The sequence below is a fragment of the Anopheles cruzii genome, chromosome 2 (assembly GCF_943734635.1).
Source record: "Anopheles cruzii chromosome 2, idAnoCruzAS_RS32_06, whole genome shotgun sequence".
NCBI classification, from domain to species: Eukaryota; Metazoa; Arthropoda; class Insecta; order Diptera; family Culicidae; genus Anopheles; species Anopheles cruzii.
Window position 1 is genome coordinate 10,110,277 of NC_069144.1, and position 26,066 is coordinate 10,136,342.

Consider the following 26,066-nt stretch of genomic DNA (forward strand, 5'->3'; position numbering starts at 1 on the left):
TAGGATACACTTCATCCGAGGAGGCGAGGTAAAGGCACCGGGCACATCGGACAAAGTGGAAAACAATCGCATTGCTCGAAATTGAAGAAAGAAAAAACGGACCCAGTGGCCACATCGGAAACGGGAGCGGGAAAACTTTGGCCTTGTTCGAGAACTCGGTTCGCCCCGGTTCGGTGGAAAAACAATAGAAAAGCAGCATTGTTGGAGCCACCCGGAGGACCCGGGAGGCATAAATTGCAGAATGCTGCTGCGGACCAACGCGGACCGGATGATGTTGGACCGCACTTTCTGCTACTAGGTTTGCCTGCGTCTTGCCCAGGATGGATCCCGGCGGGCCGGCAGTTACATCGTCAGTCACAATGCTACGATTTAAATTTGAATACATTATTGCGCACCGTCGGCTGGATGGGAATTGCGAACTTCGTGCGATCTGCGCTGTGTAGTGAGGGGGACCTGTGGATGGCATTTATTTATTACGAAAGATTACTTGTTTTTCCTTCATGGAGACAACCGGCCAGAGTGAGTTCTGCTCTGATTTGTTTCGTTTTGAACGGACACTACTTGGATGCTTCAAAGCTACCGCCTCTCACCGCTATTTTGTTCCACTGATGACGGATGATCCGTTTTCGGTACATTTAATAAAATTATTATACAGAGTATTAGTGGTCACTGTGCACCGCTAACCCGAAACAAGCTCAAACAAGTCCACACTTAATTGATGCAAGGGGATATTGTCCGTCCAGTCAACGTATTGTCCTTCCAAATTTATGCAATACAATTTGTTTCAATTTGAGCTTCTTTGCCCAACGATCAAGGATAAGGAACGAAGCCAGCATCCATTTATTCACTTGCCTTTTTTATTGAGAGTACGAAGATTGCTTTCGAAGTCGCAACCGACTTTATTCCTTGCGAGCGAGGCTACGATAATGAATCATCAAACATTCACATTCGTCGCCGACCCCGAGTTCCCGAGAGGACTCGCAAGGGACGATAATCGAATAAAAAAACTACACGCCGCGGACGCCCAAGTCCCTATTTTCACCGCCCCGTTTGCCATTCTAAAATAAACGGCACCGGCACCGGAATGGCACCAAACACATCTCGTTCCCTTTGCCAGGCCACCAGCCGGATTTTTGGGCCACCTCACTTGACAAATGCAGCCCACGTTCACACGTGGCGGGACCACCACGTGTGCCGTCGACATCGCCATGAATTTCCTATTAAGGAGCGAGATAAAAACTGGAGATAAAAAGTCCATCAACACCTCATTTCCTGTTTCTGTGTGTGTGTGTGTGTGTGTGCCGGAGCCCGGAACCGGCCCTTTTTATGCGATTGGTTTTGGCAAATGAATTATGAACGCCTTGAACGGGGCGACTCTTACAATGTTCCAAACAGGACACATAGTGCGGTGAGAATTCCGGTGATCCTCGAGTCCGGTGTCCTGTGCCAAGCCTCGTTGTGGTCACAAGGGGATCGCGGAGGGGGGCCATCAACGATCGGCGGGGAGGGCACCGCCAAGGCACACCGTGCCGCGGTGGATCAGGGATGCGGTCAGCATTAAATCTTTAATGCACCATACCGACCCGTCCCGCTAGCCGGAACCCCTTTATTAACCTGCGTTCCGGTGTTCCTCCGTTCCTTCGACGTTGGACGTTTGACGTTTTTGGGGTTTTAAAATTTGAATTTATTATTAATTTACATACGACACCTATCTACCTACACGGTCCGGGACCGCCACCGGGCCCTTTTTTGGCATTTCTCTCCCTCGCTCTCTCTTTCTTTCTCTTATGAGCTACGCACGTCCTTTTGTGAGTTCTTGCCGAACGGTGGCTGCGGGTTGGTCGAAAGGTAGAACTTGCCGCGCAGCGTCCGATCGGTGTACATGCCCATGAACACCTCCTTTGCCATGGTGCAGTTGGTCCGCGAGGCGGCCTCGGTGTTGCGGGATGACCGCAGCGCACCACGGTCCGCGGTCGCGGCCGGTTCGCTCGGTTCGCAGCGCTCGCACAGGAAGCCGCGGGGTCGCGTCAGCGACTCGGCAAAGTACTGCCATGCCCGGGCATGGCTGCACCCGATGAACACTCCCAGCCACCGGTTCTTGGCCAGCTCCTGCTGGGCGCAGCCCGGCTGCAGCGGTACGCCTCCGTTCGGGTAGAAGTCGACGTGGCCGAGCGGCCACGGGTACCCCAGCAGCCCGCCGTCCGTGTGGATGACGTCGACGAACTCGGCATCCCGGGGGCTGAGCCGCTGCGAGGCCCGCTCGAACACGTACAGCGGGAAAGCCGGATCGAGACCTGTTGCGGGATGGAAGTCGGAGAGGTTAGGACGTCGAGGAAAACTAACGGAACGGAACGGGACATGAGTCCCTTCCGACAGGAGTCGGTAGCAATTAATCAAGCGCGGAGACGTTATTCGTTACTCGTCACCGCCGGCGACAATCTCTGTGGGGGGGGCCGTCGTCTGTTCTCTCGGCCTCCGCTCGGCCCGGGTCCGTGGCCCCGGGTCATAATCGTACCGCGGCCTGATTTATAGCCTTCTGGCGGACCGGCGAAGTTTTGACGTTCTCCTACGCCGACGCTGCGGGACAGACTGGGACGGGATCTTTTTTATTGGATTGGTCGCATTTTTCGCATTTCGCCCCAGGCCCCAGGCCACGAGCCCCGGTCTCGCCGTGGAGTCGGGAGCATTACACAACCGTCGAGGCGGCTTGAGTTGGCCACCGTAATGAAAAACAAAAAAAAGCCAACGACGACCGAAGCAATAAATGCCGAAGCACACACACACATTTTTATCGTCATTTCCATTTTCGTCTGCGTCGTCGGCCGGAAGGGTCATAAATTTGGGTCCGAGGTCCGGGGCTGATCGATTAAAAAGGTCCTGCCGTACGCCCTGCCACACGCTGGGGAACCTATTTTCTAACGGGTTTCCCCATTTTCTTGTGGGGCTGTGGCTTTCGGACCATAAACCGGTAAGCCGCGTCGGTATGGGTTGAGCTTCCGATGGCTACCGCGTTACCGCGAGATTGATCGATTCTACTCGTGGCTCTGCTCCGCTACCAAATGCTAGCCACAACAGCCGGGTTCACGGTCACTTATCTTGCAAAGGCCGATTATGGGCGATTTGGGCGGTCCAAAGCTAAAAGGAAATATTTGAGCACACCATTGCCCCGTCACTCACTCACCCGTGATCCGGGGCACCTTCAGGCCCCACTCGTTCAGCGTTTTGCCCGCAAATCCGGCCACTTCCGCGCCGAGGCTGAAGCCGATCAGGTGCACCTGGGCGAGCGGAAACTCGGACAGCACCAGGAACCGTACGAAGCGGGCCACGTAGCGGCCGACCCGCGGCCCGTTCTGGACCGAGTTCACGTACCAGGGCAGCGCGGTCAGCGGGCTCCAGTCGACCAGCACCACGTTGTAGTCGTCGGCCGCCAGCAGCGCGTCCTTCATCTGCTTGCTGCTCTCGCCTGCGCCGCCCAGCGCCCGCTCGGAGAACCCGTGCAGGTAGATCACGAGCGGATTGGTGCGGTTCAGGTGCGACGCCCGGAGGTGCTTCTTGTCCGACACGAACAGTGTGTCGCCCTTTTCGGGGTTCTCTCTGCCGAAGCGTCAGTGGGATGTCGCAAGCGTCAGCCTTTCGAGAGTAGAGCCCTAACCACCCGCGCGCGCTTACCTGGTGTAGAGGAAGAACTGGATGTCTTTCGGTTCCCGGATCGGGCAGCAGTTGTCGCAGTCGCCTCGCGGGGCCGGAGAGTACATCAGCGGCAGACCACCTGCAGGGGCGAGAGAGACGAAACGGGCATTAGCCAGCAGCCACCAGCTTCAAACCCTTACTTCACACCGAAAAATTGGAATACAATCCCTTGGCGGTTCCGTTTAGACCGTGCCCTTTAACTTTCTTGCGACAGAAGCGAAACGAGCCGCACCCTTGTGCGGTGTGGTGTGGCCAGCTGTGCGTGAAATCAGTCGCCGAAAAATCACGGTCAACTGCCCGCGACCCATTATGGGTCCGGGTTTTTTTTTACGCCCGCCATCCTTCGTGCTGCGATTCCATTTCGGCGGTCGCGAAACACGATAAGCCCTGCCAGTCACCGGCCGCTCATTAACTAATGAGGGCTGCAACGATCGGTTCTCGGCTCGGTTGGCTTGTCGTCAAAACTGTTGGCAAGGTTCTGACATTTTGTAAAAGTTTTAACGCAAAGAGGCGTTGCTGATGGAGGCGACCGTGTGGTCAGTGGCCGATCGCTAAGGCTAAGGGAATTAAAAAAGTAGCAACCAAACTTAGTAGTACTACAACCACTGACCAATTACAGCACACAACCATTTGGTGAATACTTACCCTCAAGACAGAGCTGAAAAACAAATAAAACTATACACTAAGCCATTGGTACATTGGTCTTGTATTTGTATTGCTTTCGAAGCTGTCCCTGCTCTACATTACAGGCGTCTTTTAAGTCGAAGTACTATTGTTAACGGGATAGAACCGCTCGTTATCATAATCGATTCTGCAAGAGGGCATCAATTTATGTATTCGTTCGACACCAGAATCAGACACCAGATAACACCTTTCGATGACCAATCTCCTTAGCGAAGGGAACATTTTCGGGATCTCGTTAAGGTCATTATCCGGTAGCTTCAAATGTCGAAGTTGTAGCGTTTAGGCGATGAAAGAGTTGGGAAGAATTAACTTTATTAAACATCACGATTGTAACCGTTGGTTGCTCTCTCTCTCTCTGATGCTATTCAAACTCACCTGAAAACCGAACATTGTCAAGCACCGAACGTTGCTGTGCTGAGTGTAATCAATGCCACAATCAAGTTCCTCCAACTCTATTAATCTTTGAAATCGCATAGTCTGCGCAATTTCGCCTTCTTCCTGCGAAGGAAATCAAAGCAATTAAAACTGCGCATTTGTAGCGACTAACATCTATAACCGATGGCTCATCTTACCGGTCCGATTCCTACTTCTAAGTGTTGGAGACAAGAAAACATCTCGCAGATAAATTGTATCACATAAAAATCGGAATCGACGATCTTGAGTTTCAGACCGTTCAACCGTGGCGCAACTTCAAAAAGGTTCTTGAACAAAAATCTAGGATGCTTCACAAACAATTCCACGGTTTCGAGAGACTTGAGGGCTCCACGAAAAATGTTTGTGCACACTTCTCCCTCTAATGACAGGTGCTGCAAGAAATAGGATATTGAGTAAAATATTGGTTTTTGCGTTTCATTTGCTTACCGTCAGCTTAGTTAGCTGCACCAGCGATTCTAAATAACCTTCTTCCGGATCTTCCAAAAGAAGGTGTAAATGTGACAGCTCGGGACAATGGCTAGAAAAAGATTCAACCCATTCTAGCGGAATAGCGAAGCGGATGGAAAGTTTCCGAAGGAAGGGGTGCCTTTGAAAAAAATCACGACTTCCTTCATTTATAGGGATGTATAAACCCATGGCCAAATCCTCGAGGAGTGGGAACGTTATCTCGAGAAAAGAATACACGTAATTGGTATTAAAATAATGCACATGAACTAATTTTAACTGCCCGCTCATGCGTTTCCATGTTTCCAGTTCAAAATCAGTTTCACAGAACATGTGAAGACTCTGCAAATTTGGCATACTCCTAGGGAAGAAGTCAATTTGATCGTCTATTGACCAATCAATCCACAGCGATTTCAACTTCGGTAAAACCGGGAACGGTCCATTCATTTCGCAGTTGTGCGTAATGGAACTAAACGACAAATGCTGTAGCTCAGGAGTTTCCAGCAGAAGCAACCGTAATTGCTCGGAAGTTAGATCACATTTTAGGTCCAACATTCGGACATTAGGCTGTGGGATGTGTAGTAACCGTACTAAGCCTTCAAACTGATCATCTGGCCTCCGCGGTTGACGAATGTTGCGGTAGTTTCTTTTTGTCTGTTACAATCACAAGTTTTAGTATGGAAGAGATAAGTTTGTTTCGGTTTTCGTTCCTTCGGTTCATTCTCGTTTTCTTTCTCCGTTTGTTCGCTCGCCTTACCCCGCCGAAATAGACATTTGGGATTGGGGTTATTAAATTTCAATTTATTATGGATTTTCTCACACGGCACTCACGTCGTTCAAATCGGTGTAATGCCGGTAATTAAAACAGATTACATGAGTGTCTTTTTACTTGAATCATAACGCCAAAGTTTATCTCCTTCGGAACCTACGCCTTCTTTCCATTACGGGCGTCTTTCATTTCGAACTATCATCTTTAACTGGATAGAAGCGTTTTTTGTCATAGTCGATTCTGCAAGAGCCCATCAATTTATGTAGCCGTTTGACACCAGTCATAGACACCTTGGAACAGCTAACGAGGCTCAATCTCTTTAGCAAAGGGAACTTGCCCGGTATCTTGTTAAGGTCATCATCGGTTATCTGTTATCGAAGATGCAACATCAGGCGATGAAAGAGTTGGGAAGAATTTATCATATTAAACCCTTGATTGCTCTCTCTGATACAATATACTCTTACCTCACTGTACGATATTGTCAAGCACCGGAGGGTTTTGTGATGAATGTAATTAATTTTGGTGGCCCACGATATTTTAAGTTCCTGCAAGGCCAATCCATCGAATGGTACAGAATTGTCAGCTGCAATCTACGAAGGAAATCAAAATAATTAAAACGGGGTCTTTGTGGCCACTAAGGTCTATAATCGATGGCTTAACTTACCACTTCTTTCACGTTCACTTCTAAGTGTTGGAGATACGAAAAGTTCTCGCAGATAAACTGTAACTGCAAATGATCGTGATTGCCGTGCTTGAGTTTCAGAGAGTTCAATTGCGGCGCCACTTCAAAAAGGTTCTCGAGCAGCACTCCAGGACGCCTAACCTTTAATTCAACGATTTCGAGAGCCTTGAGATCTCCACGAAACATTTTTCTGTCCATTCCTCCCTGCACTGACAGGTGCTGCAAGAAATAGTATATTGAGTCAAATGTTCCTTTTTGTGTTCCATTTGCTTACCCTCAGCCCAGTTAGCTGCGCCAGTATCTCCATATATCCTCCTGCATCTTCTGGTTCGTCTATTGAAAGATGCTGCAAAAATAACATATTGAGTAAATTGTTTTATTGTGTGTTTCATTTGCTTACCTTCAGCTTAGTTAGCTGCTCCAGCGACTTTAAAAAACCTTCTTCCGGATTGTTTAGATTAAGGTGTAGATAAGTTAACTCAGGACAGTGACGAGTAATTGATTCCACGCATTCTAGCGGAATATCAATGCGGATGGAGAGTTTTCGAAGCAAGGGGTGCCTTTGGAAAAAATCATGACTTTTTCCTGAATCTAACTGTACTAACATTGGCCAGTTGTCTTTATTCATGGACAAATCCTCCAGGAGTGGGAACGTTAGCTCCAGGAAAGGGTCGATATATTTACTAAGAAAAGCATGCACATTAGCTAATTTCAACTGTTTGCTGAAGTGTCTCCATACTTTCAGTTCCGAATCAGACGCACAGCTCATATTAAGACTCTGCAAATTTGGCATGCTCTTACGTAAAAAGTCAAAGCGATCATCTTGTGACTGAATTAACTTCAGCGATGTCAACTTCGGTAAAACCGGGAACGGTCCACTTGTTCCGCAGTTACAATAGGTAATGACACTAATCGACAAATGCTGTAGCTCAGGTGCTTCCACCAGAAGCAATCGTAATTGCTCGGAAGTTACATCAGTCAAAATATCTAACACTCGGACATTAGGCTTTAGCTTGCGCTGTAACCATACTAAGCTTGAAAACTGATGATTATCATCTTCGTTCCACAGTTGGCGAAAGTTGCGATAGTTTCTTTTTGTATTGAGCAAAAAATCAGAATTGGAATAACTCGGCTTCAAAAACACGCGGTCCATCCGTCGCTCAGAAAAAGTAAGCGTCGACCAACGCCGACACACGCGGGACGCTAACTTAACCTCGTACAAATCGAGGTGGTCGAAAATCTGGCATAAAACCTGCCGAAAACAAACACTTGTTAGTCAGCTATATTTACTTAAAATTCTGAATCACTTACTTTATCGGGGAAATCGTTTAGATTCATGATTTTCACGAATGTTCACTGCGTAAATTGCTTTAACTGAAAAGGGCAACCGATAACAATGGAGTCTAGAACCGAAGTGTATTAAAAACTGCGTCGTCAGAATGAATGTCAAAAGACAGGATTAGTCGACCGTATTCCAGGGTTGTACTCGATGCCATTTTAGCAGACCACGTGTTAAACCAAAACGCCTTACGCAATATTTTAGTTGCAAACTTGCAACTAAAATTGTTAAATTTATTTTCTGCCGTATTCGTCTCTTCTTTGTCGTGAGTTAGCGATGTACTAACTTAAAAAAGCTTGTTTGCAGCTCCTCTTGTTTCGTGATAAAAATAATAAGTGCTCTTTCTCTATAAGTTTTGTCGCGTAGTGATCATTTATTCATTTTTGCACCTGACCTGTGCGTGTTCTAGCCGCAGTTCCTGGTAGATCCGTCAGGTGCGCTGATGCAGGCGGCTAGAAAGTATAGTGATGCTCCATTTTTGCGTAACAATTTGACAGATCAAACTTTAAACTAAAACAATTGACAATCATAACAAATGTGTAATACTTTCCGGTGATATACTTTATTAAAGAACGGAATATTAGGCGCTGGCATGGCCGGCTAGGCTTTTGCTGAATTGGTTGCATTGTCGAGGTTCTGGCAACCTCGTGGGGCTCGTCAATATGTAAGTAGACACGCTATCAACTGTGTTCGTTGATAAGAACTGTGATCAATCCAACTGTGATCGTCGCCATCTCGCGTATTGGTGCCGTTGCATAGGCAACTGATCGATGCTCACTTTACGGGCCGTAACTTGCGCAACCTGAGAACCTGACTTCATGCAGAATGCGCAGCGAACGGAAACTCCCGGTTCGCAAGCGAAGAGACTGTCACGGCGCCAACAACCACACGTTTGACACGTTTTCCGACCGAGCGAAGGGACATTTTTGGAGCATGAATTTGCGTTAAGAAATTAAGTCCTGCTTGCAAGAAAATATGTGGAGAACCGGCTCCGGAGCGTGCCAGCTTGCCAACTGCCGACACACGACGGTGACGGTGGTGGCTTGCTGCCAGAAGCCGTGGAACATTCTGGGCAGTCCAAAGGGGCCGCAGCCTCCACTTTTCGTTTTTCCTAAATTCTGTTTTTACGTTTGCCGTTCGTGTTGTCGGCTTTTGGCCGGTGTTGGAAGATGCTTCGTCGCAGCAGGCAGCGTAAAGCTGTTGGAACGAAAATCTATGCAACGGTGCACTTGAGGGGACGCTGTGTTTTTGCATTTTTGATTGTGTAATGTTCAAATGTTCCCAATGTACTGGTTAAGTTGGGGCCCATTCGAAGGAAATGTGAACCTTAACAAACATCACTGTCCTCTCGTTGGCCCTAAAGGAATAGGTAAAAAGGCGTGGATATGTTTGCCACGGTAGGTAGGTTTCTCAATTTATTTATCAACTTTTCATTCGTTAACTCCTGTGTAATGCTTCCCTACCTTTTCTAGGCAGGCCATGGAAATGCTGGCAGTTGATTCTACATCCCTCTGTTCTGTTGGATTATCTTATAGACGGCAAATGGAGGCCTCAAAAAAATGTGAACGAGAATGGGCCTTGAAACCGGATTGCGTCGTGACGGTTTTGTGTCGAAGTTATTACAGTTGAAGTGATATACTCTCATTATTTCCCTTTTTATAGCTCAGATTGATTACCTTGACGCAATCTATTCCACGTTTCCTTGGTTCTTGCTTGCTGTCCTGCTTACTTTTCTATTGTTTTGCAGCAAAATACCAAAATCAACGATCCCTTGAAAGGCCTTCGCGGCTACTGGCGGCGCGGCCGATCTATTTATGTGAATCGTCGAGAAAACGACGCAAAGCCGCTCGCCGATGAAGTGTGAAAAGTCGGTGTCGGATTGGGAGCCTCGTGTAATGTGGTCGACGAAAATAAACGCCGCATTTCCGCGAGGACGCAAAACCAACAACAAACGGTGGCAAGCGGCCCCCAGTAGCCGGTCCTACCCGAGGCCCGAGGCCGCGCTGTTCCGCGGTGGGTCTGCCCTGGTGGCGTGGCGCTCCTAACGATTTCCGATATGCAAATTAATTTTACACCACCGTCCATCGGTGGCCACGGCACGGTGTCTTGAGGAAAAACAGGACATTCACCCTTCGTTGGGTGTGCCTCGAAATTAGTCATTTCGTAAGTCGCCGCGGCACCGCGCTGCGACACACCGTGGCTTGAAATTGGGCACCGAAAGCTCTCGAGGGTGCCGGAGCGCTGGCGCCGGGTGAACCGGTAAACCGGTTACGGACATCCTCAATCACGAGTTGGCACGAACTGCACAACCGGAAATCACGTGTCTTCCGCAAGTGCCTGCACCTGTGTAAGTGTGTGAGAGAGTGAACTGCTGTCCGTCTGTCTGGCTGGAACCGGACCGCGTACCAGGTGAACCCGGCTGGGCTAAACGTATTGCGACGGAAGTTGGGGCAAGTCGGTACGTCCGTCCGGCCGGCCAGGGTTTTTCCGGCCCGATGCGGAACGGACCCTCGAATGCACCAACCATCAAGTAGGGTGCAATTTAGAGTAATCGCGCAAGTATTTTATAGCACAACGCATAACGGCCACAGTACACCACCATCAATTGTGGGAAATGGACCACAATTAGCTGGAACCGGCACCAGAGCAAAAGAGATAGCTTTCGGGACCGCAAAAGCGTCTACGTAGTGTCGAGGAAATTGAGCTATAAGCTCCAACCGTTGACACGTCGCAAAGCGTACGGAGGATTCCTCAACGAGTTCTTCAACTACCAAAGCCGTCCCAAAGTTGGACCCGTATTCTGTACCATTCTGCGGAGACCGGTCCTTTCAATCGGCCAAGGTAAACGGTTCGATGGCAAATATTTGAGCACCCATTCGGTACCGACCGGCCCCCGAAACCGGCCACCGGTCGGTACCGGTCCGTGATGCTGGAGGATTAGTCAGCCGGGCAGCCGGGACACCCCCGGTGCGTCATTTCCGGAGCGGCAGGATTTACCGCTAATTATGACATTACCGTTCCAGCTGATCGGTCCTCGGCCCACTTCCCGCTACGGTCCGCCGGCCGGACGGCCTCGAAAGCAGCGCATCCCGTCCCGTCCCGTGTTGCCGGGCGTCAATGGTCAATTATCACCAAGTTTGGAAAATTCAAACAACCCATCAACACACACCCGCCCGGTGCCCGGACTGGGGTGTGCCGCGACATGTGCCCGCGACATTGTCCACAGTTAACCCAGATGCCGCCGGGGCCGGTCAACCGAATGGCAAACAATGGCTGAAATCAGGGACGGAAACCGAACACTGTCACGTCCGAATCAGTGTCCGAGTGGTTCCGGGACTTAAACTGTCCCCTTTTTGTATGTAGGTCGTGGGGTCAGGTGTTCTGTTTGGGTTCGGGGCACTATCAGCTTCTTCTTGGGACTTGGGCTCCTTGAGGGAGTCCGAGAGAGAGCGAGGGTCACTATTTAGTGTACACTTTTTCCGGTCCTTCGGGCGGTTCCACTGGCTCAAATCTGCCGCCCAAGAATGCTGTTCAAACACGCCATGTGGCAATCACGCTTCACGGCACGGACTCGGCTTTGATTACCTCCTCCGTTTTGGGCATTCCCGTATTCTGGTGAGCGTGAAACGAAAACCGCTGCGCAAAGGTCAACTTTGGCAAAGATTGGTGATAATGAGGCCTAGAGCCACGTGTTCTGCGTCGTTCAACTGAAGGAATCGATCGCATCGAAGGTCAGCCGACCGAGGGATGTCGTAGGGTAGGCCGACAACTACCGCGCGCCATGAAGGATCACCGATTTCAGATAGCGGCGAGAGAGGATGACACGCAACACGCAAATGAGGGTGCGATGTTCGGATTGAAGATAAATTAACTTTCACCGTGGCCAACAATACAACGTGTCTTGACGCCGGCTCATTTGTCACACGCCCGAGACACTGGCCCGAGACAAAAACTAAGAACGCCACCAGCAAACACCAGGAGGAACCAGGATCAACTCCCCGCCGGGGGCTCGAGTGGCGGCAAGGTGATGAAATGATGGAGCTGTTTTTACCGTTTGCTTCGTGTCGTGGCGCGGGGTCTTTTTCGTTAATCAATCAATTCGCCGTGCCCGAAAGCCCTGACAAGTCCTTGCGAACGGAGCCATTTTGGAGCCACGCGGCGCGGACTGTGGATTACATAACGGTTCTTAGGTAACTTACGGCTAAGGTCTATCGATTGCTGCCTACTACTTCGGTCCCTTCGGGTGGTGCGAGTCGAATGACGAAGGCCTGAGGCACGTTGGAACCGGGTGCCGATTGGGCGCTAGTGATCGATAAGAAAGGTGTGATGGAGGAGTTCCTTTGAGGAGTTCCTCGTTTTCGTGTCGAAATTGGACACAACTAGACGGTGGATAGGCCTGAATTATTATATACTGCGGTTCGAGTTACTTGTATATGTTCAAATAAATGATCCTATGTAAATGAAGAACATTGAACTAAAAGTTTCACGCTTTGGTTGATAGATCTATTTTAAAACTGTTAAGCACCGTGGTCTCAAAACTAGAAAATGGATAACTTTGTATTATTTAGTGAAAATGAGAACAATTAAGACTTTGTAGTTTGTTTTATTGGACGCCAATTTTGCAAACCAAATTTTTGTGCCTGAAAATAACGATCTGCCGACATCATTGCTTTTCTGCTACCTGTTAAAGAATATTGCATAATTCTCGTTTTATCTGCAGGGATTTGTACATTTAATTTTCCTCAACAAACCATCAGCATCACACTCCATTGCGCCTCTGTTAGGGGGTTTCCCGCTCAGAACCATCGTAATCAATCGTACAATATCCAGAACCTCCCCTTTCAGAATCGGAACACCCCCCCCTACTCGGTTCGGTTAGTGTTCGCGTTAATGGAAGGCCATTAGCCACCCGATCCACCCGAGCCTAGCACAATTCGAACGGGAATCCGAATCTGATACAGTTCGATAAACACCTTGTACCTGACCGCCATCAGTGCCACTCAGCCATCGGTGTAGGATCGTGATCGGCGGAGCTATGCGCGCGTGAAGTTCACGGATCTCGCGTTACGATCGCCGTGCGTGAAGGTTCACGTCTTGGGCAGCAGCAGCAGCAGTAGGAAGCGATGCAGCGCAGCGGAACCGAACACCGTCAGCAGTGGTCGGTTCGGTTCGGTTCGGTTATGTTGTTTGCATGCGGCCGGCATGCATGTAAAACACCCGCTAATTACAATAATTCCGGCTCAGGACGTGGCGCCTGGCGCCGAGCCAAAGTAACCCTCGCCGGGGTGCCCCCCAGTTAACCGCCCGCGGGTTGTCTCTCTCTTGTTAGGGTGCTGATTAATGCGCACTCATTGCCCGCGCACGGCTATGTGTGTCTTGGCCAGAAAGTGGAGTAGTAGAATAAATAAAATAACAGAACAGAGAAGTCAGCCTGCGTGTGTAGTGGACGGTGCAGAATAATAATTGATTCGCTGCGCTTTGGCTTGACATTATAAAAATCCAACCGATGCCGAGCCGCATACCGGGGCGAAGGTCGGCTTGTGCCGTGACTTTGCCGTGCGATCCTTCGATGTAGACGGAGAAAAATCCTAAACAGTTGGAATGGCCATTCGAACCGAGAGTTCGTCTCTCGGTGTTCATTCAAATCTCTTCATCGAATAAATCAAACTACATTTAATATTCTCTGTTCGATCGGAAGCGCGAACGAAGGGCAATCGTTTTCCCCCAAAAAGCCAACGAGGTAATTGGTCCACGCCGCGAGTGCGTTTTTGGGGATAACGTCGGGTGTGTGTCGCGTGCTGTCCAGGCATTTCCCTCGACATTGGAAGCTTTTCTGCTCCCCTAATAAGCCTGAAGGCCGCGTGGTTGGTGACGTGTTGCGTGTTGAGCCTCGATGCGCGGCCCACGATGGGAGCCTTGGATGGTTCTGTTTCCTTCACACATTGGGAAAACATTGGGTTTGGCAGGTGTTTGCTAATCAGTTCAACTTGGTCGCCGGTCGTCGGCTGGCTGGCTGGCTAGACCACGACCACCACCGCCCATTCGTTTAATTAGCCCATTTAGCCCGACGGCGGCGGGCCACGGAAGCTACAGGTTGGGCGGTCGTGAAACCTCCGGCCGCCGCCGCTGCCGCCGGGGAATTTGGGGTGTTATTTTGATTTAAGTACGACAACGTTTACGTGCGCCGGATGCCGCCTCGATGGCGGGGTTTTGGCCACCCCGTGGAATGGAAGTAATAGAAAGTGTGCGTAACGCAAACTTTCGACCGCGATTAAGGCCAACGCGATTCGAGTGATCATTAGAATAGCATTAGCAGGGTCGAACCACGATTTAAACACGGTCGGTGGGTCACCCGATCTCGCGATCTCGTGATCGGCGCCGCGCGAGTCATCGCGTGTAATTGATTTAATGGCACGTTGTCTGCACCGCACCGGCCATTGTCACTCTCTACACGGTGATACGGCATAAAGCTGACCCGGGTCAGGGCAGGAAGCGCGCCGGTGTGTGCTTCGATCCGTTCCGAAGGCCACCGAAGGCTCTCACATTTTCTCAGCCCGACGGATGATGCTGACGGTCGGTCGAGAGCTGGCTGCGAATGAGGTACTGACATGGCTGACACCGTAGTGCCATGCGACCGTCGGCGCACTTATTGAATTAGTAATTTGATAAACATCAATTAGTGTCCGTGCCGTGGCCGTGCCCGGTGCTGGGCGCCCCAACGGCTGAGACGGTCGATTTTGGATCATCCGGTGTTCCGTCGTGGCAACATAATGTGCCCGTTTAGTCTCCCCCCGAGAGAGCTCCGGATGTTGAGGCGGTTTGGGCACTGCTCAAGCACTAAAGCTTGAAGGTGAAGTTTAGGTACGCATTACGCATCTTCGGCGATCTTGACAGACGGACTTGAAAGGGATTTAATTGAAAGTCTATGCGATTTTCGGATCGGAATGCAGGAAGGACCGTGTTACGGCTGTGTCGAATGGGTTCGCATAGCTGTGGCTATTGCTGACGGTCAAGCAGCAGGAGCCTACTTTGATTTTGAAGAGAGATCGGAAACCTTCACGAAGGACAATGTCAGCGCAGATGGAAATGGAGACTGGGACTTAATCTAATTTGAAACAACCAAACTTGACACACACACACGCACATTAAAATGTGGCCTAGAGAGGCCTGATTAATAAATACCTGCAGAAAATTATAATAGAATAAGGCCAAACAATAATCGTATTGACTTTCAGTGCAGTGGATTTTAAATAAAATGATTCAATATTAAACAAACTTAATAATAATAAATAAAGAAACCCGCGCACGCTCCGTTAACTTCCGATGGCCTTCGCCGGCCGGCTGTCGACCTAAAATCCAACCGAAGCACCTCTAACCCTTGTCGGCCACATACGTCGGCCGCCGGGCACAGGAATGCTTGGTTTGCAAAAACCCGGGCTGTTTGCAGCATTTGTTAGCACACTACTTACACCGAGGTGCCGACGAGTGTTTCGCGACCGCGACCCAGCCAAGCCCAGACTCTGATGCAATCGGGTCAATCGACGCTCGCCCTGTCGTTGCAATAACTGTTTGTTCGCAACGCAACTTGACGGTCGCATCGTACGTTCAGTGGGTCAACGATCGGATTCGAAAGGGATTCCCGTTCGCTTTGTAACGCTTCCCCTTTTTCGGGACATGTTTGTCCCGGACGGTTTAACGAGTACCAGACACGGCAAGGCACGGCCTGGGTGGAACTTAAATCTAGAATCCAATACTTCGTGGGGAACTTACCCAGCCAAAGGGTGAACACCGTGCAGAGGGCCAGCTGTCCTTCGCTCAGAACCATCGTGCCTGGTGGGGTGTAGTGTTCGATTTTCCTTGGAAATCGCTTGAAAGTATGGCACACAAAGGAGTCTTCCGGCACGCCGGCACACACACACACACACACACACGCGCACACACTAATATGGTCCTAATAGTGTTCCGTTCCGTCGGCGGGCTGTTTTCGTGGAAATGAATCTCCGATAAATCAATAGACGTGTGCACACATATGTCCGACGGCCATTCGTTCCGTCGGACGTCGGATACTGCACCAAATGTTTCGAACTTTTCGACATCGCGTACGACGCGCGGCGGCGGGCGACAGGCAGACAGACAGCCGACGCGCCGAATGATACGCCCGCGGCCACGCAAAGCAGCACACTGCAGAAGTTATTTCCCCGAGTATTCGCCCCTCGCTCCGAGTTTCGAAAAGAAATTTTTCCACTGCGGCCATTATTGTTGCACACGAGGCCGCCTGGAGCGGAGCCTTTTTTCATTCGCTTCCGGAAATCCGGAAGCTTCGCTCACCCGACTTACATTCCCAGAATGGGGCCGATTTGAAAACGAACCTCTGCGGGTTGCCTTTTCACTGTCCTGATGGCACTTCCGGCAGCAGTTTGAGCAGCGGAGAGGGGCTCCGAAACTACTTTAAGCCACATTAAAATCGGCCGAGCCGAGGGTGGATTGATAGCAAATAATTGTGTCACGCATGCCGGGCGGCGTTGATGGACTATAATTGGATTGTTTGCTTTTTGCACGCAAAACTGTGTCTGTTTGGCCGACACGCCGAAGAAGCGACTGCGAAAATGGTGCACCACCGGCGGTGGGTTACACCAAATTGCCACCGTTTAGGCAGCCAAATGATGGAGGGCGGTCATTGCGTCAGTGAGTTGGACAGAAAGCGCGTCGGCGCAATGATAAATGGCCGATGGGTTGGCCACGGCACAATTGGTTTAAATTGGTCTAAAGCACCGTGCGCACGCGCACCGCGGAATTGACGGTTCTGGTGGCCAGTTTTTGCAATGGACACACAAACACGCTTATCGCTATCTCACAGGCAAGTTGCGTGTGTGTGTGTGTGGGGGGAATTTAGTGCGAAAGTGGCCAATTTTGGTTGCTCTATTTGGTGGTCATTTTGCTCAATTTTTAGCTGAATTTTAGAATGATCTGTTTAGGGCTCCGATTAAGGAGTACATTACATTTTAAATTGTTGAGTAAAGAAACTAGATTCGGATCGCAGAACTAGATGGATCCTTATCCATCTCCCCTAATTGCGAACTATTCGCCCATTACATTAGGCACTCGAGTGGAACCTTTTAATGTTCACGAGCAGGTCTCCGAATGCGGCCTGAATCGGTTTATTACCGATAAAAAACCGATTGAGAGTGAGAAAGAAACCAAACAGCCATAACAAGGACAGCACGATCTTTTCGAATCGAAAACTCAAAACAAACCCTTAATCAATCAAAGCAATCGAGGAAGAAAAGCCTTCGAAAAAAAATCCCAAACTCCACTCCGAAACGCACTCAGTGTCACGACCGTGTAAACGATCGTCCGCGATCGCGATTCAATGCCAACGGCGCGCCCGTCTGAACGCGGGACGCGGCCAAGGGTCGAAAAACGACCGTGCGACATCGATTAGTGGGCTTTTCGGTGGTCGGTGGCCCGATTGCAACACGCGGGCCTTCTGCGTGGACAACTCCGCGAGCTCTGCCGTGGCGCGGCGTGCAATCTGCATCCATCGAGCGCCCGAAAGCAACAAGCTTTGGGCTCTGTTTTTGGACCTAGAGAGATTAACACCTGCTCTGCCCTGTCCTTCTGTTCGTTACGGGGACGGTCACCACAGAGACGGCCACCGATCGCACCAGGTTGTTGTCATTAAAATTGGTTCAAAACTGCCGCTGCTGGGGGCCACACTGTGTTTGGGGTGTCGAGTCGACAGTTTCACAAGCACTCCACGAACAGATTGTATTAATATCAACGCGCCGCGTGCGCCGTCAGCTTTGATGCGCCTGGCGTACGAAAGACTTGCGTCGAAATGCGAACGAGCGAAACAAGCGACGAACGTCTTCCGGAGTTTCGTCGGCGTTTTCTTTTCGAACTCCGACAATTCGTAACACTCACGCCGAAAGTTTGTTGGCCGTTCGCGAGTCACGAGCAATCGAGTGGCGCACACGACGATCACCGCGATACTGTCGGCCCGTTAGTCGGTTAGTCGCCGCGTCGCGTCGGCACTTCGGAGCGTAACGGTATGGAGAGGGGGCCGACACCGGCACTGTGAGCATTAGATTTTCACGGTCACCGATGCTACGTGATCGGGTGGTGAGCGCCGCCCGTTCCGGACCGGTTCCGGGCGCTGCGCGTTTGCTAACCCGCTGACCGACTGCGGTTCGTGCCCTTCGCCGGGCCAAGCCGGGCCGAGCCCTTGGGCGAAGGGTACCGACGACGACGGCGCGCGCCCGCTTCCTACGATTTGATGGCACCCGGTTCCGAAATCGATCGGGCCCTTCGGGTTCAGGCCACAGGAGCATAACAAGGCACCTGACGAAAGCGGTGTCTGGTGGTGCCATCGTTTGCAATTCGTTGCGGCTTGATCGAATTGATTAATAACACGACACGGAATGGCGGAATGGCTGGCGTCAACAAGATTAGCCGCGCATCTGCCCCCGTAATCCAATGTTGGGCCGTTGGTGAAGAAACCAAGCCCCCGTGGCGTGATGATAACTTCATTGCAAAACACTGAATAAATGTGCCACATTGTGGAGCCAATGAAGAAAGGGAAAACTTTTTCCCAACCACTGAAAACAATTGTTGTCTCCACAATTACCAGACTGTTCGATTAGTTTTGCAGTTCAATAACAGCTTCCGTAGGAGATGCGGAAAAAAGAAAATATCAGAGATACGGATATCCAGAAACATCAATAAATACGTAGTTAGTAGTAATATTTAGTAAAAACCGCAACAACATCTGAAATCGTAGAAAAAATACGTAGACCATAGTGACTAATAAAGTGTATTTCAAACCCTGAATTTGTGTTCTTCTTATCGAACCGCAAAACTTATCAAACAACCCAGTAGATGCGCCTTTAAGCCGGTGCCTACCGAGCGCGGCGCCCAACCCATTTATAAACTGCAAATCCCACGGCTAACCGAATTAAAATGACACAATTTAAGCCCCATTCAGGTCACCCAATGGAGGTGACGCTGCCACAACAGACCTCGGCTTGTGGCCGGAGTTGGCCAGAAAATAAGTCTCCACCTCCCGGTGCCGATCCTTTATCCCGAGGATGTGGCTGGCGGAGCAAATTGAGTTAGCTCGCCTAATTTAGTACGTTCGCGCACATCTGTGTGTTGGACGGCCAATTTCCAGCGCCGCCTTTATCATCATCATCATCACCGTCACCAGTGCCAGCAATAAGCGTCGTTAAGCGTCCGCCCGATGCGGGTTACACCATCAACACACCCGCCACCCGGGTTCGTGAATCACTTCCGGTTGAGCTTCCAGCCAGCCGTTCCTGCTCTGCCCTGCCCCAGGATAAGGGCTACAAAATGCAACGCAGAGCCAGCGCACAATTGCGCTGCACCATATTTTACCATGTGGGGAAGCCCCGAAGCCCACCGTGGGCGCCTGGAGCCCCCTGGAGCTGCTATCGACTCTCCCGTCACAATGCACAACAACGCGCACGGCAGAAAGGATACAAACCGGGCCGCCGCTGGGCAATTTGGAGGCGAACAGGCTCACCCGCGCCGCCAGTCGACGGCGTGGAACTAATATCAATTAACATATTTTGAAAAATTACTTCCACTCAACACGACACGACACGATGATGCGACCGCGAGGTGCGGCGGCACGGACACGAGAATAATGTGTGATAATCGGGAGTGATTTGAATCCGCCTGTCTCATCGTCCTGGTCTGGGAAATCATTTATCAAACGCGGGCGCGGACTCTCTTTGCGTTTCTACACTAATTACGATTGGCGTAGTTTAGTATTTAATGGCTGGGGTTGGAAAATTGATTGACCGCTGTCAAGGATATTTTTAGTTGCAATTTACAATATTATAAATGGACACACGTGTTTTTAATACCTAAAATGCCTTCAATATCACCTAAAATTTGTGTTTTTAAGGAAATTAAAACATTTTCATCGTGAAAATGAGTTTGTTTTAGAGGTAAAAATAGAGGTAAAAATAGAAACACAAACATTCCAATTGCAAACAAGAAACTTCAGATACGCCAAAAGAATTCCCGTCACAAATTGAAGGTAAAGATGATGGCTAAAGTGACCGACTTTAGATTTCGACCAATATCGTTAAAACAAACCTAAAAGTAGAAAACAAAAAACATTGAGTTACTCAAATTGCTTTAGAACGTGACAGTAAAGGCGATTAAAACGGACCTCAACTTACCTTCAACCGGCCGGTCCGTTCCGAGGAAGGCAATCCGGGTTAGGGCGGCTCGTTTCCGACACGTGACACGGATGCCGAAAAATGGCTGTGGCGCAACTTTCAGGGGCTTCTCGGGCCAATCTTCAATTACGGGCCCCGGTGTTCCGGTGGCGTACTGCGGTGACGCGTCGAACGCAGATCGATGAGCATCGATCAATGGGGAAGAAATGGGAAAAACCAGTCAGAGGTCCGGGAAGAGTGACTTCCGCCACGTCACACACTCTCGGCATGACGAGAACAAGCCGAGAAAGCCGGGCGGCAAGGTCTTGATCGGTACATTGGACAAACCAAACACACCGTTGAATGCAAATCGTTTAATTAAACCTTACCTCGTCAGACTGGTAGCCGAGTGCACCGACGATTAAGAAACGCTTAAGCGATGGCAAGAAGCACATGATTTATTGGCCCATCGGAACATCGGTTTTAAGTGGACGAATTAATTGAGGTGCCAACAGGTCGATATGCTGATTCGGCTAAGGGGAAGTATCGCGCCACAAAACGGTCGAAGGTTTGGTCATGTCGGTTTGTGACAGTCGAGCGCGTCGAGCCTCTTGGAAGGCACATCCTGCTGGCCTTGTGGACACCCGCGTCAACCGATAGCGTAGGTGCCCCCATTGGTTAACGGTACCAGCGCAAAGATATGCAAATCCCGCGAGAATCTCGTCATCTAGGAACAAACAATAGCGCCGGCGGTGGATCAGTATTAAAATTCATCTCCTAGCTGGCGAAAGAGCCCGAATTTCATCTGCCGCACCAGCCGAAACCGGTTTCGTGCCGGTGCCAGTGCCGGTGTGCCAAACGTTAAACAATCGATCGTAACCGATAGGTCTTCCTGTTTGCTGCCGTTGCTGCGGTGCCGGCGACCAGCATGTCTAATATGGCAGACTATCAGCAAGCAGAGTACGGAAGACCTGACACCGGAAATCGAAGCTTCGATCGGGCGCTTAGTCCTTGAGGTAGCCAGGACCTAGCGATCCGCTTGAGTTATCGGCCTCTTTTTTGAATCAAAGTCAAATATTCACTTCTGAGCTGCGTAACAACTTGCGCCAACACCAGACACGTCCCATGAAGCCCTCTCAATGTCCCCGTCCGTCGCGCAGCAGCAGCTGCATAAACGAACGTATCTCATGTGGTATGCTGCACGCGGCGGCGTGCGCTCTGGGGTAGGAGCATTACACACTGCTGGGGCCTGGGAACGCGTGCTGCTTTTCGGGGAGGCCACGGTCTAGGTCCACGGTTGCCTAGGCTAGTGGCTACGGCGCTATGTGCTCAACATTCAATTATCGACGTCCCGAACCGAACTTGACCTTAGCCAAGGCCCGGCGTCGTCGTCGTCGTCGTCGGCTGTCGATCGCTGAAGTTTCGAGATTGATGAAGGTTGCCCAACTCGTGACGGTTTCGGGGTTGTTTTGAGCTAACGTTAAACAGCTGAAAGTAAGGTTATGAGTGACTGCGTCGTGGATTGATGCTAGCGACATCTCCCCATGTATTTATCCTCTCCGCTGTGCTGCGCTGGTCAAGCTATTTCTAGTTGCCCAGATCGTCACCGATCGTCATGATCATCGCTAGGGCCAGCGCGTGTAAAAGGCTTGGATTAGTCGTGTAGCGAGCCGTGATCGTTTCGATCTGCCCGACCTGACTCCACAGGTAGGCTTAGGTTTTGAGGGCCACACACATAACCGGTCTCTAATGGAAGAAGGGTCCCCATATTATGACTTCAGACTTGGGCCTCCCTTCTGGGAGACGTAGTAGCTAATGTTTTCATCACCCGCGGACGCCGGGCACCTTGACCCGAACGCGGCATCCCCTCGAATGAGACAATTCTCTCCGCTATGAAGACATACCGTATCGATATTGCCGTAACCAAATGTGTGCCGTAAACTAAACCAGATCTTCCTCTCGATGAGGACGGCACCGCGTATCTTCCGCGTGTCTTATTAGGCTCGTTAGTAAGTGGTCGTGCTGGGTCTCGACATGGTAAGCCAGCCAATGGTATAATGCCTCTATTTAGCCCTTTAACCGGTAATTAGTCGAGCGTTTTACGCGTGCATTTATCGTTCACTTTAGATGGCTGCCATCTTGGGCCGTCGTAGCAAGCCGTGGTCGTTGACCTGCCGTTGTACGACGTGTTGATTTATTGTCGTGCGAACAGTTTGACATTTCGCATATCTTGCGGCCATCTCGAAGCACATGTGCTGTAATTATTTACACATTTCCTGTGTCACCCCAAGCACAACAGGTTGACGACAAAAAAAATGCATAGAAGCCCAACAACCGCTACACGGCCGATGGGTGTGCAAAAACCGTTTTAGTGCAGGCCACAACCCCACAGGCCCGAACCTTGAACCCTTGCCGGGCGCCGGTGACTGTGTGTGTCTTCCTGGTAACCAAAAACACATGGTAACCAAAATGCCTAACCATCACCATCACCGCAACACGCCTATTACGATGTGTTGCCGGCCGATGGTTGCTATCCAAACGTCAAACGCCGCCTGGTCTACGGCTTACCGAAATGCTCGCTCACCAAAGTGGCTTCTCAGTGCAAAGGTGTGCCAAAGTGTGCCCCGGGGCGAACTAATTTGCTGCAAATGCACCAGGCCAAGCCAGGCCACAAGCACCCAAGACGTGTGGCAAATCCTTTTCGCGGTCAAACGCGGTGCCCGGGCTGGGCTGGGGTCGGCAAATGCAATAATAATTGCTTCCGTCTGGCGCGCTCCGTGGGGCACATAACCTCACACGACCTTTCGCCTGACTTGACCGCAAACCCGGGATCCCGGGGGTCACTGGGAAGGCACTGGCGGTGGAAGAAAGGATTTGCAAGTTGGCGTGCCCTGTCGGAAGAGGTTGTCCGGCCGGTGCCGGGGTCATAATTAGTCGTTAGGTGAAAGAGAAGAATCAATTGGACCGCTGGGTCAGCCCCGGTGGGTTGCCCCATGAGTCAGTCAGTGGTTTCGTCCTGGTGAAGCGTGACCTAACCTCACTTTTCACTTCATGGCTTGAAGACGCTCAGAGACACGGCGAGGGTATCGGAAACGACTCACTTCCGCCGATTAGGGAGGGCTTTTCTATGGCGCTCCTCGGAGCAGAACCTTAGAGCCACGACAGACATAGTATTAGAAGGAAGGAAGACGCCGGTTAGTAATGTAAATTTTTTCCTTCTTGCAGGAAAAGCTGCTCAGCAAACTGGAGGAAAGCGAGCTGGAGCCGCCTACATCGCAGGAGGACGAGTGTGTGATCTGCATCAATGCGCGGGCCACGATGCAGACATCGCCCTGCGGTCACCGGGTCGTGTGCCGGAGGTGCTTCGTGAAAACCATCCAAAGTGCAGTCGCCCAGCGGTTGCTGCCGTTGCGCTGTGTGATCTGCCGGTAAGAGCCACCCGTCCGGGTGGACCGTCACGGATACGGTAATCGATCTTTTGCTGTCTTTTGCAGGGCACGCATCAACCGTCTCACGTCCGGCTCGACGTCGTGGCGCTTGCAGGGTTCGGCCAGCAGCTACTCGATGGGCAGCAAGAGCTGGAGCGTGCCGGGGTCGGCCAGCTCGTACAGTGTCGATGCGCGCGTCACCCAGTCCGCCAGCCTGTACTCGATGAGCTCCGGATCGTCGTGCGTTTCGGGCATTTCGAACATGTCGAGCTGCTCCGGCACGTCCGGCACATCCGGTATGTCTTCCACGTCCTCGGTCAGCACGGACGGTTCGCTGCATCATCACCACCACCACCACGGCCACAAGCACGGTGCGGGGGGCGTCGTCGGTGGTGGCGGCCCCGGATGTTCCAGCAGCTGCAGCACCAGCGGATGCCTCGGTGCGATCCCGCGCAATCCAGCCTACCAGCACTACCACAAAAAGGGACAATACTACATGAAGGTACCGGTACCCCTCGATTACAGAATCACAGTCTTCCTGGAGTCTTACCCGGTTACTTTTTGCAGAGTCGCCTTCCGGAGATGCCAAATCGGTTACCGCCGATCATCGAGTTCAAGAGCCCCGTTCGCCACCGGACACCGTCGCCGGCCAATCCGGGCGCCCGGTTCAAGTAAGTGGCACCTCCCCACCTTGTCATTGTTGCAGTGTCGAGAACCCCGGCCCCCAAACCGAAAATCACAAAACAAATTATGCAACACCCCGCCGCCAAGCACGCGAAGTTGGTCGACGGCCAACCAAAGCTACAAAGTGGTGGCCGGCGCTGTTGTTGTTCGGCTGCTCAAAGTATCTCTCTCGGGCCTCTCGTGGCCACCATGGCCAAAGTTCTTCCCGTTTTTTTTTTTTTGTTGCGCTGACAGTTCCGTTTCCGTTCTGAAAGGCCCGTCAACCTGAAGTCCAAAATTTGATTCCGTAGAGTCCGGCTGCGGCACAGTACGACATGGCGTGCCGCTCTGCTGGCTGCAAGTGGCAACGGAACAGCAAACATTCACCCTCGGACAAGGTTTTACATTTTTCATTAACCCCCTGCTTTGGCCGGGGAAGGTGGCTCCAACCACGGGGGCCCTCCACGTTGCGAAAAGTTCGTGCGCTGGCACGGCGCCAACAACTCGGGAACTGTGTGGATGCGCAATAATCTCCGGCTTTCGGAGAGCAAACTGTAACTTTGTTAGCCGCCCCGAAGAGTGACAACATTGCACTATGGGGAACAGGCGGTTCTAAAACAATTTAAAAAAAAAAGAGGATTTTAGTTATATTTTCCTAAAATAGATAAGTTGGCTATCCGAATTTTTAGCCTCCTGTATTTACTTCGGATGGTAATAATAATTAAAATTCCCACAAACTCAATAGGCAAAGCTCCCCGATCATTTTATATCCTTCTTTACACTCATAATGCATTAGATTTTTATCAGAAGTTCGATATTTGCAGACGATTATGTATTAAAATATTTTAGTGTCATGCCGATTGCATAGCTCAGGCGTTTAAATACCTTTAAATAGCGAAAAAAAGTTATTTAGTATACTTGAACACATAAAATGTTGAAGTTTATCAAAACACGTGCAAAAAATCAAAACTTTCAAAAAAGTCCCTAGTCCTAAAACCGACCTAAAAATATGTCGTTTGCGCCTCAATGTATGCAAACAGTGTCGCAAGGCTTAGACCGGTTTCGGTTCGCTTGGGGAGCTAATTTGAAAACGAAGTGGCCCTGTGATGCAGTTTGTTCACCTAAAAAGAAGAATAAAATAAAAAAAATGGCGCTCGATGTACGGCTGCGGTGTTAAACTCAGGTTGCTGATACCGAATATTTGCCGTTCGATTTCGCCGACAGGTACTACACGGCACCGGGCAAACCGGCGGACCCGGTCGAATCGATACCGCTGATGGCGGTGGAAAAGATTGGCCCCCAGGCGCCGAGCAAAAGCGGTGGCCCATCCAAGCTGGGGCTAAACGCCAAGATTGCACCGGTCGCGTCCAAGTCGCCGATCAACAAAACCAACATGGCCACCGGGAAACCGGTCACCACGTCGCTCATCACGGCCGTCAACGCGACCACCCCGAAGGCTCGCGTTCTGCCGGCCAGCTCTTCGGCCGGGTCTTCGGCCAGCTCTTGCACCTCGCTGGCGGGACCGTCGGGGCTCGGTGCTCGGGGCAGCACCGTAACCGGTGGTGGAGGTGGTCCCGTCGGCACCGCAGGCTCCCACGCCAAGCAGGACGAAAAGTACGACAATAAAAAGAACGAAACGATCGAGAAGAAGAAGAAAGAGGAGAAGGCCAAGGCGAAGGCGGAAAAGGAAGCGCGCAAGGTAGGGCGGAATCCAACTGGCGGGGTCAACGGCGAACTGATCATT

At 50.8% G+C, this 26,066-nt stretch overlaps 3 protein-coding genes across 3 annotated transcripts in view; 1 reads left to right on the forward strand and 2 right to left on the reverse strand.

The window, feature by feature from the left end:
- LOC128268231 (midnolin homolog) overlaps nt 1-26,066 on the forward strand; it is a 36,525-nt gene that overhangs the window by 10,307 nt on the left and 152 nt on the right. The window contains exons 2-5 of the mRNA XM_053005269.1: nt 23,457-23,659; nt 23,726-24,161; nt 24,227-24,330; nt 25,547-26,021. Of these exons, the coding sequence (XP_052861229.1) occupies nt 23,457-23,659; nt 23,726-24,161; nt 24,227-24,330; nt 25,547-26,021 (1,218 nt within the window). The remainder of the gene's footprint in view (nt 1-23,456; nt 23,660-23,725; nt 24,162-24,226; nt 24,331-25,546; nt 26,022-26,066) is intronic.
- Nucleotides 1,786-3,998, reverse strand: LOC128269185 (pancreatic triacylglycerol lipase). Its single transcript, XM_053006573.1, has 5 exons — nt 3,923-3,998; nt 3,670-3,769; nt 3,182-3,594; nt 1,972-2,294; nt 1,786-1,899 (listed from the first exon to the last, which is right to left on the reverse strand). Exons 1-5 carry the CDS (start codon nt 3,996-3,998, stop codon nt 1,786-1,788), a joined length of 1,026 nt encoding a protein of 341 aa, XP_052862533.1.
- LOC128268230 (uncharacterized) lies at nt 6,042-8,171 on the reverse strand. The gene is made up of 6 exons (XM_053005268.1): nt 8,016-8,171; nt 7,105-7,956; nt 6,979-7,050; nt 6,687-6,923; nt 6,487-6,612; nt 6,042-6,390 (listed from the first exon to the last, which is right to left on the reverse strand). Exons 1-6 carry the CDS (start codon nt 8,040-8,042, stop codon nt 6,208-6,210), a joined length of 1,497 nt encoding a protein of 498 aa, XP_052861228.1. The 5' UTR covers nt 8,043-8,171; the 3' UTR covers nt 6,042-6,207.

What these genes read in the sequence shown, in the direction of transcription:
- LOC128269185 (XM_053006573.1), bottom strand. Translation starts at nt 3,998, where the DNA reads ATGGGTCGCGGGCAGTTGACCGTGATTTTTCGGCGACTGATTTCACGC. An exon ending in CCACACCACACCGCACAAGG is followed by an intron (nt 3,770 to 3,922) that starts GTGCGGCTCGTT and finishes TCGCCCCTGCAG; the next exon opens with GTGGTCTGCCGCTGATGTAC. An exon ending in GAAGGTGCCCCGGATCACGG is followed by an intron (nt 2,295 to 3,181) that starts GTGAGTGAGTGA and finishes ATCCCGCAACAG; the next exon opens with GTCTCGATCCGGCTTTCCCG.
- LOC128268230 (XM_053005268.1), bottom strand. Translation starts at nt 8,042, where the DNA reads ATGAATCTAAACGATTTCCCCGATAAA. An exon ending in CGCAGCTAACTGGGCTGAGG is followed by an intron (nt 6,924 to 6,978) that starts GTAAGCAAATGG and finishes TATTTCTTGCAG; the next exon opens with CACCTGTCAGTGCAGGGAGG. An exon ending in TGACAATATCGTACAGTGAG is followed by an intron (nt 6,391 to 6,486) that starts GTAAGAGTATAT and finishes CTTCGATAACAG; the next exon opens with ATAACCGATGATGACCTTAA.